Source organism: Aquarana catesbeiana, linkage group LG07 (assembly GCF_042186555.1).
Source record: "Aquarana catesbeiana isolate 2022-GZ linkage group LG07, ASM4218655v1, whole genome shotgun sequence".
Classification (NCBI taxonomy): domain Eukaryota; kingdom Metazoa; phylum Chordata; class Amphibia; order Anura; family Ranidae; genus Aquarana; species Aquarana catesbeiana.
The window spans coordinates 24,881,603-24,899,925 of NC_133330.1; the positions used below are offsets into that span (position 1 = coordinate 24,881,603).

The 18,323-nt window shown below is 44.2% G+C and overlaps 1 protein-coding gene and 1 pseudogene across 1 annotated transcript in view; one reads left to right on the forward strand and one right to left on the reverse strand.

Annotated features, from left to right (window-relative positions):
• Positions 1–18,323, forward strand: part of LOC141102796 (laminin subunit beta-1-like) — a gene marked incomplete in the record, with an annotated part of 183,860 nt that overhangs the window by 61,318 nt on the left and 104,219 nt on the right. Inside the window, 1 exon segment of the mRNA XM_073591808.1 lies at positions 5,581–5,756. Coding sequence (XP_073447909.1) covers positions 5,581–5,756 — 176 coding nt within the window.
• On the reverse strand, positions 358–463 carry LOC141104000 (U2 spliceosomal RNA; annotated as a pseudogene).

An 18,323-nucleotide genomic window follows, 5' to 3' on the forward strand; every position in this document is an offset into this window, starting at 1 on the left:
TCAGAAAGGTGGATATATTACCTCCCAATTTTACTGGGGGGGCTGCCATTTTGATTTGTCTAGAGCAGTGGTCTCCAAACAGCAGCTCGTCCTTCCGGGAATTGTGTATGCGGTGACGTCAGCGAGTCGCTCCACCCTACGCGTTTTGTCACAAGCTGACGTTGTCCTGGGCTGACGTTGCAGACTCTCTGCCTTCCCAGCCCATGGCCAGACAAGGTAGATCCATTTAAACTAGGAGGAACTGGGCCCATCCAGTTTTTTTCCCGTGCTCCAACTGCCCGTGGGAGCCCAAGTTTCTGTTCTAGCCGGTACTAGCCTTCAGAGCCTCCATCATACCAGCAGGGATACTATACAGCCTGATATTCCAGCTCCCGGTGGGCCAGAGTGATGGCGTAGCACCCATACTGAACATTGATAAGAACAGATATTACACTTGGTCTTAGCCAAAAGGCCGAGAAGCGACACAAGTTGTGTACAGATCACAGCTAGATAATGCTGGACATCTTCCAGCCAGGAAATGAGATGGGCTCTGCCCGACTTGCTGAAGCTTCTAATGCACATTGTGTGCTGTGAAATCATAGTAAACCATTCAGTCCAAGACAGGAGCCAGTACAATTGTGCAAGACTAAAGGGAAGGTTGGAGTTTGGTCTTCAACCTCCGTGCAGCCAGAACAGACACAGCCCAGTAAACCCCCAAAAAATAACACAAAAGTTCATTAGACAAACGTATTGAAACCTGCTGATGGCAATATGGAGCCGCCGCTGGTGCAAGCCACCAGAGCTCATCATTCTCCCGGGGGCCAAATACAACTGCCAGCCTTTGATCGCTGACAACATAGGAAGCCTGATTAAGTAGGAGGGGAGAGAAGAATAGGGGGACCAGGATGTGGCACAGAGGGGTTTTCATCCAGAACAATTCATAGTCACTGAGTTGTACTGACACAGCACGGATATTTGATTGGCCACGCCCCCCGCATATCTCCTGCCTAATCTACCAGCTGGGGCGACAGACACGCCAACGGCTTTCAGTGAATACAAGGATTTTTTCATTCAGCCGTATTATTTTTCCTGCAAATCTTCTTTTGTTAGCTTTGCATTAATTTTAAACACGAACGTCTACGGAAAAAAAAAATTCATGGAACTCGGATTGACGTACTGGGACTGTCAAGCTGCCCCGACCTGTACACTCAAGTTGGCCAGAACAATGTGTGCAACGTACGAATACTAAGAGCAGGGGAATGATGTGATTTATTATCACTGCTGGATAGATGAGGCCCTATTGTATCCAGTTTACTGTTTTATTGAAGGCCAAACCTAATATTTCAGGTTTGCATAGTCAACTTAGATATACAGACATGTGATGACAACAAAAGACTAAATGCTCCCACCCCCCCCGGGTATGTCCTTTTTGTAAAGGTTTTTTTTTTTTACATTTTTATCCAAGGCTGGACCTTTGTTTAACCCAAGCATGTCACCTATAAGCCAAAACCTTATGACCACTCACCATAACTTATTAAGGCATGGACTCCATTAGACCTCTGAAGGTATGCTGTGGTATCTGGCACCAAGCCATCTGGAAGTTGCAAGGTGGGGGCCTTCATGGATCGGACTTCTTTTGTAGCACATCCCACAGATGTTCGATTGGATGGAAGACTGGAGAATTTGGAGGCCAAGTCAACACCCCAAAATCCTGGTTGTGTTCCTCAATCCATTCTTGAACTAATCAGACAAGACCACCTTCTTACGTTGAAGTTTCCGGTCTCACTTACACAGGGTGATGGGGCAAGTTCTTTCTTCCCCCAGTGGCACACACTCTGCTCAGCCCCCCCGCCCAGCCCAGTACAGTCCATAGCTCCCAACTGTCCCTGATTTTGAGGGACTGTCCCTGATTTGGAAGAAAGTCACCCTGTCCCTCTTTACACCTCATTCGTCCCTCATTTTGGACTGATCTATATAGTTGTAAGTGCTAAACCTTCCATCCAATTTCTAAATTGCTGCATCTGTAATTTACAAAAGCCAATATAAAGGACTAGTAATGGTAAAAGCACTTGTGGGTTTAACCAATCATTTTTTTTTTTTTACAATTCTCCCTTAAAGGGGGCGTGGCAAGGGGTGTGTCCTATGCCTACATACTTTTGCTTTTGGGGCAGGCCACACTCTAAACTGGTGAAAGTAGTGGGCTTGTGTGTGAATCTAGAAGTCAGAAGGCCTGCTCACCCCAGGCAGGGCCCAGGCTGGGCCCTCTGAGTTTCCTCTTTTACATACAAGTTCACCACTTTTACCTGGCAGCTTGGAGTGTGGCCTGCCTGCCCTACCTTGCATGCACGTGCACAGTTTTGCAGGGCAGGGAAGGAGGGGCTGGACGGGGGGCTGAGCAGAGAGTGCGCTGCTGGGGGAAAGGGCTTGCCCCGCCACCCCGTGTAGGTGAAACAGAAACCCAGAGAGCCCAGGATCTGCTTGGGTGGGCCCCTGCCTGGCCAGCCCAGGCCCTCTGAGTTTACTGAATTATGTACGTAGTGTGACACAGTAAGCACTTTTCCCCATTAACACAGTGTAAAACCTAATGTGACAGGGAGGCCACATGGGGCCCCTGGAGGAAAGGTGAGGTCCCCCCTCAAGCTCAAGTTGTTAGGAGGCCGGTGGTCCCAGCTACCAACCATGGTGGAGGGAGGGGTCTGGGGGAGGGTCATGGCTGGCTGGCTGGAGGTGGATGTGGCCATCACCGTATTATGATACAAAGACATGTGCATTCACTGCCAGCCAGCTGGGTAGTTTCATGGACAGCTGCTGAGGGCCAGGTGAAATCTTGTTGTGGGCTGGATGTGGGCCATGGGCCGTAGCTTGGAGATCCCTAAACTAGAAAACTCAGTGTGTCCACCCATGTGTACTCTGAGACAGTCCACCTATGTGCACATTGAGACAGTCCACCCATGGGTACTCTGAGACAGTCCACCCATGTGTACTCTGAGGCAGTCCAGCCATGTGTACTCTTAGACAGTCCACCCATGTGTACTCTGAGACAGTCCACCCATCTTTACTTTGAGACAGTCCACCCATGTGCACTCTGAGACAGTCCACCCATGTGTACTCTGAGACAGGCCACCCATGTGAACCCTGAGACAGCCCACCCATGTGCACTCTGAGACAGGCCACCTATGTGTACTCTGAGACAGGCCACCCATGTGAACCCTGAGACAGCCCACCCATGTGTACCCTGAGACTGTCCACCCATGTGTACTCTGAGACAGGCCACCCATGTGAACCCTGAGACAGCCCACCCATGTGTACCCTGAGACAGTCCACCCATGTGTACTCTGAGACAGTCCACCCATGTGTACTCTGAGACAGTCCACCCATGTGTACTGTCTCAGTGTGGACTTAACCAAGGAAAGGGTTTCTAAAGAGAATGTAAAGTAAATCAGCAACCAATCAGGTTTTCCTTTTCTGTTCATGGAACAGACAAAACTACGAAATCCCCGGGGCCTAAGAAAAGTGGTGAATGACGGGTGTACAGAATCTGCTGGATATCAGGTTATGAAACTTCCTTCTGGATATATAAATGTAAATCACGCCTGTGGTCTCCGACACGTGCTCAGAATCTGTCCTGTATATCAACTGCCTGACCTGACATGACTTATCTGCCGGGGTGATGACTGTAGATCAGGTGAATGGAGGACACGGGGCTGGAGTCCTGAAACAACCGGAAGTAATTAATAATGCCTAAAGAACTTATCGGAGAAACACAATCCGCCAAAGTGCAGTAATCCAAAGTAACCAAAAAGGAATTGACAGTTTTACCTACCCCAATTTTGCTGTGATCTGACTGGTTGGTATGGGTACTGCATAACACTTTGCGGGGGGATATTTATAAAGAATGTATGTACATTTGTTCTGTGCAAATGGATACAAAATTGAGTGCTAATAATATTAGTTATTCAGGTTGAATATTTTTCCTTCATTGGAAATAGAGTGAGACAAGAAATTAATACATTATGGCCACTAGATGGAGCTGATGATCACAGGAAATACTTATTTACTATGATGGTCAGCTCCATCTAGTGACCATAATACAGTATTTTTACTTTATTCTTTAAGAACCAATGATCATCATTGATGTCAGTGGGTTGTACAGTGCCTCATCATTGGTACCAGTGGGAGGAATAGTGCCTCATCATTGGTACCAGTGGGAAGGATTATGTCCCATTGTTGGTGTCAATGGGAGGAATAATGCCCCATGATTGGTGGCAGTGGGAGGAATATGCCTCATTTTTGGTGTCAGTGGAAGGAATAGAGCCCCATCATTGATGTTAGTGGGACGAAAAGTGCCCCATTGTCAGTGTCAGTTTATGCCCCACTGTTGGTGTCAGTGGGAGAAATGATGCCCTATTGTTGGTGTCAGTGGGAGGAATAGTGCCTCATTGTTGGTGTCAGTGGGAAGAATAGTGCCCCATCATTGGTGTCAGTGGGAGGAATAGTGCCCCATCATTGGTGTCAGTGGGAGGAATTATGCCTCATTGTTGGTGTCAGTGGGAAGAATAGTGCCTCATTGTTGGTGTCAGTGGGAGGAACACTGCCCCAAGGGCCAGATAAAGGCAAGCAAAGGGCCTTGGTTTGGAGACCACTGCTTTAGATCTATCATTAACTATGTAGTGCAGAGACACCCCTGTGTGGATACAAACTGAATGGCTTGTTTCGTTGTGTCCTAATACAGTATTATATATAATGTATCAGATATATTGAACTCCAGACTCTCCAAACTCTGACTGGTCCAATCAGTGTGATAAATCATTGTATATGGCCCTGTTCATACTATTGCTCTGCGACAACACGGGCAGTACTGTAATGCATGGTAGTGTGCATTAGGCATGTAAAAAAACTCCTCCAATATGTTTCGCCCTTTTTGGGGCTTTGAGGGTGAAACGCGTTGGAGGAGTTCTCTACAGGCGGAGTACAGAAGCCCTCTTTTACCCATTTCATTCACATTTATGCAACAGGGAGTCGGTGTCTGTGTGTGTAGACACATTAACATTCGGCAGAACGCACATTAGACCCCTTTCACACTGGGGCGCTTTGCTGGCACTACAGCGCTAAAAATAGCGCCTGAAAAGCGCCCTGACAGAGCCGCTCTTTTGTCTCCAATGTGAAAGCCCCGAGGGCTTTCACACTGGAGCGGTGCGCTGGCAGGACGGTAAAAAAAAGTCCTGCTAGCAGCATCTTTGGAGCGGTGAAGGAGCGGTCTATACACCGCTCCACCACTGCTCCTTCACCACTCCTGCCCATTGAAATCAATGGGACAGCGCGGGTATACCGCCAGCATAGCGCTGCTGCAGCAGCGCTTTGTGGTGGTTTTAACCCTTTCTCGGCTGCTAACAGGGGGGTAAAACTGCCCCCGCTAGTGGCCGAATACCGCCGCTAAAATGACGGTAAAGTGGCACTAAAGATAGCGCCGTTTTACCGCCGATGCCGCCCCTGCCCCAGTGTGAAAGGGGCCTAAATGCGCAGGCGCTGGCGCAGCACAACAGTGCGAACGGGGCATAATGGGACCCCTATATCATGAATTTTCCTTTTGTTTCTTCACAGCTCTACTTCTGATTGTACGGGGTGAAGAGCCAGACACAATACAACAGGGGTGTACCAATGGAGGATGCTACCCCGCCACAGGAAACCTTCTCACTGGTCGAGACAACAACCTCGGCGCCACATCCACATGTGGAATGGAATCGAGCCAGGAATACTGCATTGTCAGCCATCTCTCGGTAGGACAATAATATATTTATTGGTTACTTGTCTTATTATAAGACTCGGGGTTCAGGTCATTACGCTAAGGACTAGTTCACACTAGTGGTTGGGGGGCCGCCCCTTTTATTCATTGGATTTCAGTGCTGTCAATCATGGAGACTCAGCATCACAAGTGGGCGTTACCTATGCAAATACAGCCTGCCTGGGAACGCCCATTTCTCCAGACTGATATTCACCCATCAAGACATTTTGATATTTGCATAACTCCTCCCAAAAGCCAGCCCATTGCTTACATCAGGACTCTTTAGGAGGAGTGCTGTGATGTTTTTTAGGAAGGTAGGTAGAGCCCCCTGCTGGCTCCTCCCACCAGCCATGATCTTCAAGCACTTGTGAGCTACCTGCATTGCATAGAGAAGCACAGAGACACAGTGATGACATCATTGGAAATTGAAAAAAATGGTGTACCAGCCACTCCCACCAGCTGTGATGTATCTGCATTACATAGAGAGGCACAGAGACCCAGTGATGACATTAATGGGTCTAAAATAAAATAAGTCATGAAAATGGAAAGGTTATATATAAAAATATCATTACATCTAAAATATAAGCCGAATAAAATGTCAGCTTTAAATAAAAAAAAATCATAAACATTCTAAGAGTGATTTAATAACCACTCCGGAAGATTTACCCCCCTTCCTGACCAGGCCATTTTTTGTCATACTGCACTGCGCCGCTTTAACTGACAATTGTGCGGTCGTGCGACGCTGTACCCAAAACATTTTTTTTTTCCCCACAAATAGAGATTTCTTTTGGTGGTATTTGATCACCTCTGCGGTTTTTATTTTTTGCGCTATAAACAAAAAAAGACTGAACATTTAAAAAAAAATATATATATATATATTGTTTTTTTACTTTCTGCTATAAAACATATCCAATAAAAAAATGTAAAAAATCGAATTTCTTCTTCAATTTAGGCCAATATATATTCTGCTATATAATTTTGGTAAAAAAAAAAAATCCCAATAAGCGTATATTGATTGGTTTGCGCAAAAGTTATAGCGTCTATAAAGGATGAGATATTTTTTCTTTTTAAAAAAAATTTTTTTTTACTAGCAATGGCGGCGATCAGCAACTTATAGTGGGACTGTGATGCTGTGGTGGACAGTCGGATACTAACTGACACTTTTGACACTTTTTGGGGCCCAGTGACACTAATACAGTGATCAAAAATATGCACTGTCACTGTACTGACACTGGCAGGGAAGGGGATAAAAGGGTTACACGTGTGCCTAGGGAGTGTTTTACTGCAGTGGGGGAGGTGCTTTTACTAAGGGAAGGCATAGATCCATGTCCGTGCTTTGCAGGAACACAGGATCCGTGCCTTCCCTACTGACAGAATGTCGATCTGCCTTGTTTACATAGACATATCGCCGTTCTGCCTGTGTACTGAATGATCAGCGGGTGCAGGTGGACATCAGGTCCATGGGACCCGCTGTGTATAATCACAGCGGTATCGACCCTCCAGCGGGGCGCACACTCGCGCCTGATACCTGGAAATGCAGGATCATTCATATATACATGTGATCCTGCGCGGTGCGCCCGCCCTGTAGCAGTAAATATCCTATGGGGCGGTCCACAACTGGTTAATAACAGGCGATTCACACATACATTAACCATTTGCCGACCAGCCGCCGCAGCTATACTGAGGTTGTCTCGGCTGCGCAAATCGGTGTCATTGTAGGTCGGGCGCGTGCTAGGTGTTCTGTGGCGCGCGTGCGTGCCCATTCGCTAGCGGGGGGAGCCAACCAGCGAGTCCGGTGGACTTGATGTCCGCCGGCCGACCTCGATCGCTCCACAGAGAGGCAGAATGGGGATCTGCCTGTGTAAACAAAGCAGATCCCCGTTCTGACAGGAGAGTAGAGTAAGATTGTCTGTTCCTAGTGATCAGGAACAGCGATCTCTCTCCTCCTCCAGTCAGTCTCCTCCCCCCACAGTTAGAAAACACCTCCCTAGGGAACATTTAACCCCTTCATCGCCCCCTAGTGTTAACCCCTTCCCTGCCAGTGTCATTTATATAGTAATCAGTGCATTTTTATAGCACTGATCGCTGAATAAATGTCACTGGTCCCAATCAAATCCAATGACGCGGCCACCGGGGGGTGGGCTTGAGACATAGACTATGGACGCAGGGGGGGTTAGCTATTGCAGGGAGGAGCCAAGAGAGCTTTTTTTTTTTTTACTTTCTGCTATAATACATATCCAAAAAAAAATATTAAAAAAAAACAAATTTATTCATCAGAATATATATTCTTCTACATATTTTTGGTAAAAAAAAAAAAAAACGCAATAGGCGTATATTGATTGGTTTGTGCAAAAGTTATAGTGTCTACAAAATAGGGGATAGTTTTATGGACTTTTGTTTGATTTTTTTGTTTTAACTTGTAATGGCGGCGATCTGCTGTCTCCCAACGGCGTGCCTGCTATCTCCCAATCACGGACCGCAATACAGCTACAGCAGAGCCGACCTGCTGCCGTATAATGACGGCAGCTGGTCGGCAAGCCGTTAATTAATTCTTTTAATACAAACACAATATAATACCCATTTTTTGTTAAAATATAAAAGATGATATCACACTGAGTAAATCGATACCTAACATGTCACGCCTCAAAAGTGCATACACGGCGCCAAACTACGGTACCTAAAAATCTCCAATGGCGATGCTGTATATGCCTTTACAGGTTACCAGTTTAGAGTTGCACAGGAGGTCAGGGGCTAAAATTATTGCTTTTGCTCTAACGATTGCAGCGATACCTAACATGTATGGTGCGATCGCCGTTTACATATGCGTTTGGGACTTAAGTATGTGTTTCAAAGGGGGGGAGGGTGCTTAAAAAAAAGTCATTATTTTAATTACAGTAAAACCTTGGATTGTGAGCATAATTCGTTCCAGAAACATGCTTGTAATCCAAAGCACTTGTATATCAAAGCAAATTTCCTCATAAGAAATAATGGAAACTCAGATAATTCGTTCCACAAACATTTATTCATAAGTCCTTCAGTTTATAGTCCATAGAAAAAGATTATATCAATGTGATCAGGTTGTGTAACCATAAAATGTCCATCCACAAATGGAAGCCTCCACAAGGGGATTAGAAGCAAAATCCAGCAGGAGCTCCAGAGTATAAAAGAGAAGAGAGGCGCCTCTAAGTGTAGCAATATGTTGCTAAATGTTGTACCTTCATTAACCTCTTGCTTACTGGGTACTTAAACCCCCCTCCTGTCCAGACCAATTTTCAGCTTTCAGCGCTGTCGCACTTTGAATGACAATTGCGCGGTCATGCTACACTGTACCCAAATGAAATTTTTATCATTTTTTTCCAACAAATAGAGCTTTCTTTTGGTGTTATTTAATCACAGCTGGGATTTTTATTTTTTGCTAAACGAACAAAAAAAGATGGAAAATTTTGAAAAAAAAAAAAATCATGTTTCATAGTTTGTTATAAAATTTTGCAAACAGGTAATTTTTCTCCTTCATTGATATGCGCTGATGAGGTGGCACTGGTGGGCACTGATAAGCTGCACTGATGGGCACGGATAGGCACAGTTAAGGCGGCACTGATAGGCACAGTTAAGGCAGCACTGATGGGGACAGATAAGGCGGTACTGATGGGCACAGATAAGTTGGCACTGATGGCCATTGGTGGGTGCTGATGGGTGGCACTGATGGGTGGCACGGATGGGTGGCACGGATAGGTGCCACTGATGGGCACTGATAGGTACCACTGATGGGGGCACTGATGGGCGGCACCGATGGGGGGCACTGATGGGTGGCACTGATGGGCAGTGATGGGCGGCACTGATGGGCACTTATGGGCACTGGTAGGTGACACTGATGGGCACTGATAGGTGGCACTGATGTGCAGCACTGTTGTGGCACTGATGTGGGCGCTGATGGGTGCCACTGTGGGCGCTGATGGGTGGCACTGTGGGCACTGATGGGTGGCACTGTGGGTACTGATGGGTGGCACTGTGGGCACTGATGGATGGCAATGTGGGCACTGATGGATGGCACTGTGGGCACTGATGGGTGGCACTGTGGGCACTGATGGATGGCAATGTGGGCACTGATGGATGGCACTGTGGGCACTGATGGGTGACGCTGGTGGGCACTGGTAGGCGGCACTGCTGCCTATTGCTGTGTCACTGGAAGGGGGCACAGATGGTCGCTGTGATTGGGACTGATGTCCCTCTCACAGCCGCCGGTGATCGGCTTTTTCTTTCCTCCTCACGCTGTCAGCGCGAGGAGAAAGAATAGCCGATTACCGGCTCTGTTTACATCATATGATTAGCTGTCATTGGCTGACAGCTGATCATGTGGTAAGGGGTTGGTACCGACCCCTTACTCTGATCTGTGATCAGGCGAGTCTCATAGACTCGCTGATCACCGAGTGCGCCGTCCGCGCCCTGCATGGGGGCGCGCAGGCCGCTCGTGCACGGGACGACATCAATAGACGTCATCCCAACAATGTAGGCCCGCACTGTTGCCGTCATTTGGCAATAGCGCGGATCTGAAGAGGTTAAATGTAACCATATTGCTACACTTAGATGCGCCTCTCTTCTCTTTTATACTCAGTTGTGACGTGACGCTACTTGTATATCAAGACATCGATTGTATATCAAGTCAAAATTTATTTAAAAATGCTGATTGTCTTGCAAAACGCTCTCAAACCAAGGTTTTACTGTATTTATTTTATTCAAAATTTTTTTTTAAACTGTCTCTTTTTTTTTGGATCAACTTTATTGCTTTCACAAGGGATGAACAACATCCCTTGTTAAAGCGGAGTTCCACCCAAGAATGGAACTTCCACTTTTCCGGTTCCTCCCCCCCTCCAGTGTCACATTTGGCAACCTTTCAGGGGGGAGCAGATACCTGTCTAATACAGGTATTTTGCTCCCACTTCTGGGCAAAGATAGCCGAGCCACCCGCGGGTATCTACGCCACTTCCCGCCCCCTCCCCCGCACACAGGTCCCAGAAGACAGCGGGGACCAGTGAGGACGCGCAGCGCGAGTTGCGCATGCGCAGTAGGGAACCAGGAAGTGAAGCCGCAAGGTTTTTCTTGTAACATGACAAAATGTTGAACATTTCAAGGGGTATGAATACTTTTTCAAGGCTCTGTAATAGTGCCACTAAAGCAGTGGAGAAAACGTGTTTTTAGCTAAACTTCGGCTTTAAATTTCTCCGTCAGGTCGAAGCGGTTCATATACTGTATGTATTATTGTTTGCCCCGGAGTTCAGCTTTAGTTTTCTTGAGGTATTAGCAGACAAAGCCGCATTGTACCTGCGGAGCGCTCGGGCTCTCAGATAAAGCGTCGGCCCGGATTCCTGCGTCCTGGTTGGCATTTCTGTTATCATTCTGATTAGGACGGGCCGGGAATGTGTCTCCAAGGACAGGACTATAATGAGATCTGTGTGTCTGGATCGGGGGGGGGGGGGGGGGGCGTACAGACGAGATGGGGAGGAAACAATTACTTGACGGACAGTAAGGCTGGCCATACATTATACAATTTTCTTGTACAACATTCCTTTTAGATTTACCAAAATCATATAATAGGAGGTCAAACCTAAACACTTTTCATTTGTATGCAATCAGGCAGGCCCTTGTACTACATAGTTGAAGGTAAATATAAAGAAGATTGAACAAGAAAATTGTATGGTGTATGGCCAGCTTAAGACTCTGCACAAATGCGTTCTTTTCAATGCATTTTTTTTTTTGGTGCGGTTTTAACCATTTTCTGCCTATATGATGTCATATGACATCCTGGGGTTGAAGTAGTTATACCAGGATGATGCCGGGACCTGCAGGCAAATACCCTCTTTGCCAGAAGCGATTAAAGTGGCTGAACACTTCTGCGGGGGGGGAGGCGGGATTTTCCGTCTCTTTGACCACGGAAAGCAGGGAAGCGGTCAATCAGACCGACCGAGTCCAGAGGAGAGATTTGGGGGGTCTATCTCCATAAAGAGGACCTGTCACAGCCCATGCTTTAAAGAGGAGCTCCGCTGATTTTTTTTTTTTTTTAAAGTCAGCAGCTACAAATACTGCAGCTGCTGACTTTTAAAATAAGGACACTTACCTGTCCAATGCGCCCGCGATGTCCTCACCCAAATCCGATCTATCCCTCAGCTGTCGGGTGCTGCTTCCACTGCCATCCTCGGTAAGGGAATCAGGAAGTGAAGCCTAAATGTATTTTATTGGGATTTTATGTGATAAACCAACACAAAGTGACACATAATTGTGCAGTGGAAGGAAAATGATAAATGGTTTTCAAAACTTTTTACAAATAAATATGTGAAAAGTGTGGAGGGACATTTGTATTCAGCCCCCTTTACTCTGATACCCCTAACTAAAATCTAGTGGAACCAGTTGCCTTCAGAAGTCACCTGATTAGTAAATAGAGTCCACCTGTGTGTAATTTAATCTCAGTATAAATACAGCTGTTCTGTGAAGCCCTCAGAGGTTTGTTAGAGGACATTAGTGAACAAACAGCATCATGAAGGCCAAGGAACACCCCAGACAGGTCAGGGATAAAGTTTTGGAGAATTTTAAAGCAGGATTAGGTTATAAAAAAATATCCCAAGCTTTGAACATCTCACGGAGCTCTGTTCAATCCATCATCCGAAAATGGAAAGAGTATGGCACAACTGCAAACCTACCAAGACATGGCCGTCCACCTAAACTGACAGGCCGAGCAAGGAGAGCATTCATCAGAGAAGAGCCAAGAGGTCCATGGTAACTCTGGAGGAGCTGCAGAGATCCACAGCTCAGGTGGGAGAATCTGTCCACAGGACAACTATTAGTCGTGTTCTCCACAAATCTGACCTTTATGGAAGAGTGACAAGAAGAAAGACATTGGTGAAAGAAAGTCATAAGAAGTCCTGTTTGCAGTTTGTGAGAAGCCATGTGGAGGACACAGCAAACATGTGGAAGAAGGTGCTCTGGTCAGATGAGACCAAATTGAACTCTTTGGCCTAAAAGCAAAATGCTATGTGTGGCGGAAAACTAACACTGCACATCACCCTGAATACACCATCCCCACCGTGAAACATGGTGGTGGCAGCATCATGTGGTGGGGATGCTTTTCTTCAGCAGGGACAGGGAAGCTGGTCAGAGTTGATGGGAAGATGTAGCCAAATACAGGGAAATCTTAGAAGAAAACCTGTTATGCCCCGTACACACGGTCGGATTTTCCGATGGAAAATGTGTGATAGGACCTTGTTGTCGGAAATTCCGACCATGTGTGGGCTCCATCACACATTTTCCATCGGATTTTCCGACACACAAAGTTTGAGAGCAGGCTATAAAAAAAATTCCGACAACAAAATCCGTTGTCGGAATTTCCGATCGTGTGTACACAAATCCGACGCACAAAGTGCCACGCATGCTCAGAATAAATAAAGAGATGAAAGCTGTTGGCCACTGCCCCGTTTATAGTCACGTGTTTTACGTCACAATCGTTCAGAACGATCGGATTTTCTGACAACTTTGTGTGACCGTGTGTATGCAAGACAAGTTTGAGCCAACATCCCTCTGAAAAAAATCCATGGATTTTGTTGTCGGAATGTCCGACCGTGTGTATGGGGCATTAGAGTCTGTAAAAGACTTGAGACTGGGTTGGAGGTTCACCTTCCAGCAGGACAACGACCCTAAACATACAGCCAGAGCTACAATGGAATGGTTTAGATTAAAGCATATTCATGTGTTAGAATGGCCCAGTCAAAGTCCAGACCTTAATCCAATTGAGAATCTGTGGCAAGACTTGAAAATTGTTGTTCACAGACGCTCTCCATCCAATCTGACAGAGCTTGAGATATTTTGCAGAGATGAATGGGCAAAAATGTCCCTCTCTAGATGTGCAAAGCTGGTAGAGACATCCCCAAAAAGACTTGCAGAGAAAGGGGGTTCTACAAAGCATTGAAGCAGGAAAGTTCTCACCGCACTGGTATAGATCCACGTCAGGTGTAAACTAGAATTGTCTCCGAGGATAAAGAGCCCCAGGTGCTGGCTAATGCTGAGTCATGTTGAAAGTAGATGAGAAAATCCGGACAGCCGCACTCCAGGAGATATAATACAAAAACCATTTATTGTAAATTCAGGAGCATATGAAATACAGGACACTGTGGCAGAAGGTACAGGCTATCAGCTAACGCGTTTCGCACTTATGCTAAGTGCTTACTCATAGCTCATAGTGATTGCCTGTGTACCTTCTGCCACAGTGTCCTGTATTTCATCTGCTCCTGAAATTACAATAAATGGTTTTTGTATTATATCTCCTGGAGTGCGGCTGTCCAGATTTTCTCATATACTTTCTACCAAGCATTGACTAGGGGGGCTGAATACAAATCCACCCCCCACACTTTTCACATATTTATTTGTAAAAAATGTTGAAAATTATTTATCATTTTCCTTCCACTTCACAATTATGTGCCACATTGTGTTGGTCTATCACATAAAATGCCAATAAAATGCATTTACGTTTTTGGTTGTAACATGACAAAATGTGGAAAATTTCCAGGGGTATGAATACTTTTTCAAGGCATTGTACCTACAATGAAGTAGGTCCCACAATGTGCGGGCTGCTGGACTCTGTAGAAATCTTCCCTGCAGGGAATGCCCCGTCTTCTTCTTCCCACCGCTGAACCTCCGGCGCTGTGGGGGTTACCAAATTCCGGTCTCTGGGCTCAGCTGCACTAACAATGATTCAATGGGGACACGCCCCCTCCTGCCCTCCTGTCATTCTCCAGTGTTAGATGGACAGCGCTGTACACAATGCAGCCGAGTCTAACCGGAGCTTCACCCCAGTGTAGGATATCACAGTGGGCTGCAGGGATGAATAGAATGATTTAAGAAAAATTGGAATGCTACTGAACCCAAAACTCTTAGGCCTCGTTTATACTTGTGCTGCTCTCTGAGGCCCCATTCACACCTCAGCGCTTTGTAGCTTGAAGCTCCAAAACGCTGGAGCTTCAACTCCAAGTCGCCTGAAGCTCAAAAAAGTTCTGGAGTTTTTTGTTTTTGCAGCTCAAATCGTGCAGATTTGAGTGTTTTTGGCACTTTTTTTATGCTCATAGAAATAACTGTGAACGCGCCATTGGTGCTTTTTTTTTTTGTGCACATTCATGCGTTTTGTTACGCATTTTTGCGCAATTTTCTGCTCAAATGGAAACAAGTAATAAAATAAAATAGTAATAATATATGAATAAATAAATGTAAAATAAATACACAAATAGCTCGAAATCATCATAAATAAAAAATTTAAAAAAAAATCAATAATATGTAATAATACATGAATAAATAATAATTAACCCCTAATCTTAAAAAATATTAAATTATTTTTATTATAATTGTTATCATTAGAAATATTAATACTAATAAAATAACAATAAATACCCAAACCTGAACAAAAAAAAATGATTTATTATTAATAACAATTTATTTTCTGTTAGGGTGTTTAGTTATTTATTACTATTTTTTTTATAAAGGGGTAGGGGTTAAAGTTAAATGTTAATTATTTATTGTTACTTAGTATTTATTGAATTTATTTATTTTTTTATTTATGATTATTTTTATTTATTTATTTTACATTTTTTAAATTAATTTAGTATTATTATTATTATTAGTAGTAGTAGTAGTAGTACAGGCTGTCCTCGAGTTATGAACACAATAAGGACTGTAGGTTTGTTCGTAAGTGGAATTTGTTCGTAAGTCGGAACACTGCATTTGTAAGTGTAACATCCGCCTGTGCATGGATGTAGGATGTTCCGGGCGCTTCTTATGTTATCTGGGGCTCTTCTGGCCATGCAGTACATGTAGTACTGCAGTATGGGATGTGTCCGGAGGTATCCAGGACCAGCGTGGAGCACAAGTGGCCAGGATTTGAGGTCGTTCGTAAGTAAGAGACGTTCGTAACTGGGGTGTTCGTAACCCAGGGACTTCCATGTAGTAGTTATAGTTTTTAAATCTTTTTTATTAATTTTCATTGAAATAAATAACATTACAAAACATCTAAAATAACATTCCTACATCCCCAACCACATATAACATATAACATTCCTAGAGTATGCATACCACAAAAATCTTTAAAATATCCTTTAAAATATGATTATTCCTCATCTTCTCTCTCTCCCAAAAAAAAAAAAAAAAATTAAATTAAAAATTTTCCCTTCCTTTTTCTTCCCTTCTTCTTCCATTTCTCTTCCCTCAAAAGTGAAATCATTTTAATTGTGATTAAATTAAGAGCCCCTTTCCAAATATTTCCTCAGTTACGCTACTTCCTAGTGAATTCCTACACCCTAGTGAGAGAAAAAAAAAAGTAGGAGTAGTTTTAGTAATAATAATAAAAATAATAATAATAAAAATAAATAAATAACCCCAACTCCTAATCCTAACCCTAACCTAAACTGAACTCTGAACCCTTACCCTAACGAAAAAACATTATAATAAATGAATAATAATAATAATAACAAAAGAAGAAATAAAAGCTAATGGACGAGCTAAAAAAGGTGAAATACCTAGCAACAAATGATGCAACAGATAATAGTTTTCTCTATTGGCTAATACAAAAAAAAGCCAAAGCTCAAAAAACGCTGTATAGAAACATGCAAGTCGCGCATAAAAATGGTCCAAAATCGCGCATTAAAAATGCGTGACAAAATGCCGGAAAAGCTCTCAAAGACGCTACCCTCAGGTGTAATCGCAGCCTGAAGAGCGGTCTGCATTTGGGTCACTCTTCAGAGAGAATTGGACAAACAATGAAGAGGAGTTGTATTGTCTTCTCACCCTCCCCCAACCATTAGTGTAAAGGAGCCCTTAGGTGTCTATTTCTAAAATAAAATTTGCATAGCAATTCACCCGGTGCATTTGTTCTGTGTGAATGGGGCCAGACAATGGTGGTGGATGCAGTAAAAAGAGGTCATAATGCCAAGCAATGCATCTTAGGTAAATGCCGAAGGTCATACCAAAGGTGTAGAGTTCCTAACCTGCCTATACTAGTATCTCCGAAATCTTGTTCTGTGTTTTCCTGAATGGTATAACAAGCTGAACCTTCAATTAGATAAGCACTTGGCTCCTTAGCTAGGAGTTCATAGGAAAGTCCTGCTAACCTCTGAAATTGTTCCTCTGTGGGATAAGAGTTACATTTCCTGGAGGTGTGTACCCGCATACATAACACCTGATTCCTCTCATCTGGGGTCATGCGCTCATGGACTTGGGAAATTTTTTTTAAAATGTTTCCACCATGCCAGAAAAAAAGCAGGTGGTTGCCACATCCCCGGATAATTCGAAGAAATAAAAATACCCCCTAAAATGGGATTTTAACGGCAACAACACTACAAAACTTGTATGAAACCAAATTGGTATAAAGGGGATGTCATAGTATAGGCCAAACAAGGTCCTTCACTTTCCTTCAGTAAGCAGCATGATAGCTCGAAGCACTGCCAGGGAGGACGGCACGTGGACAGGACAACATAGAACAGGGTGAGGACTGGAGGCTGTGTATCTATCACGCTGCTTATTGAAGGACCCTGAAGGGCCTTGTTTGGCCTATACTGTGACATCTCTTTTATACCAATTTGGTTCTTGTTACCTGCTCAAACACCCAGTTTTGCTACCTTTCATTGTGAGGACCTTGGTGGTTTTTTTTTTTGGTTGAGCTCAGTGGCTGCACTAAAACCTCCATCTGCTGCAGTGATGATTCAGTCCCTGCTTGAACAATTGCACTTTTGAGCATTGCACCATTTATCCTGTTTGACAAGTTTTTGAATATAGGTTCTACTGTATAAGTACCCTTGACGAAGGGCTTGAAGCTGAAACGCGTCGTGTACCGAAGATTGTTCTCTGATATTGGCGAGTAACATTATTTACTTATGCCATTTTGAATGTTTGCAACGATCCTGTCATTTGCTCTTGCTCTGTTCTTATAGATCATCACATGTGTGATTGATCATATTTTATATGTTTCAATAAATATTGGTTTTATACAACTTTGGTAGTGTTGTTGCTGTTAGAAATCCCATTTTGGGGGGATATTTCTATTTCTTCATGGACTTGAGAAAGTTCGCATTTATCATGTTCAGTTGTGATTTAACTCTTAAAGTGAAGCCAGACTTATTACATTACACAGTACATTTTATATTTCATATATGAGGAATCCAAGGGGAGTTTTAATCCATATTTGAGATTTTTTGGCAATACACTGAAGAAATTGTAGATATATAGCATGAAGAGATGGTTTCACATGTTAATTTCCACACATGCTTTTTGCTGGATCATTTTTTAGCTATGCAGTGTTTTTAATTTATTGATGAACTTGTGACATTGACTTTCTATGCCAAATCTTCAGTTTTGCTTTGGATGCCATTCTCCTTCTCTAGTACTCTGCTGCCTTCTCCAGTGCTCCCTCACCTTTTCCTTCTCCTTTGCTCCCCCGCTTTTCTATTTTCTAGGGCTCCCTCACAGTCTCTATTTCTAGCGCTCCCCTTTCTTCTCCTTTTCTAGTTCTTCCATACCTTCACCTTCTTAGTGCTCC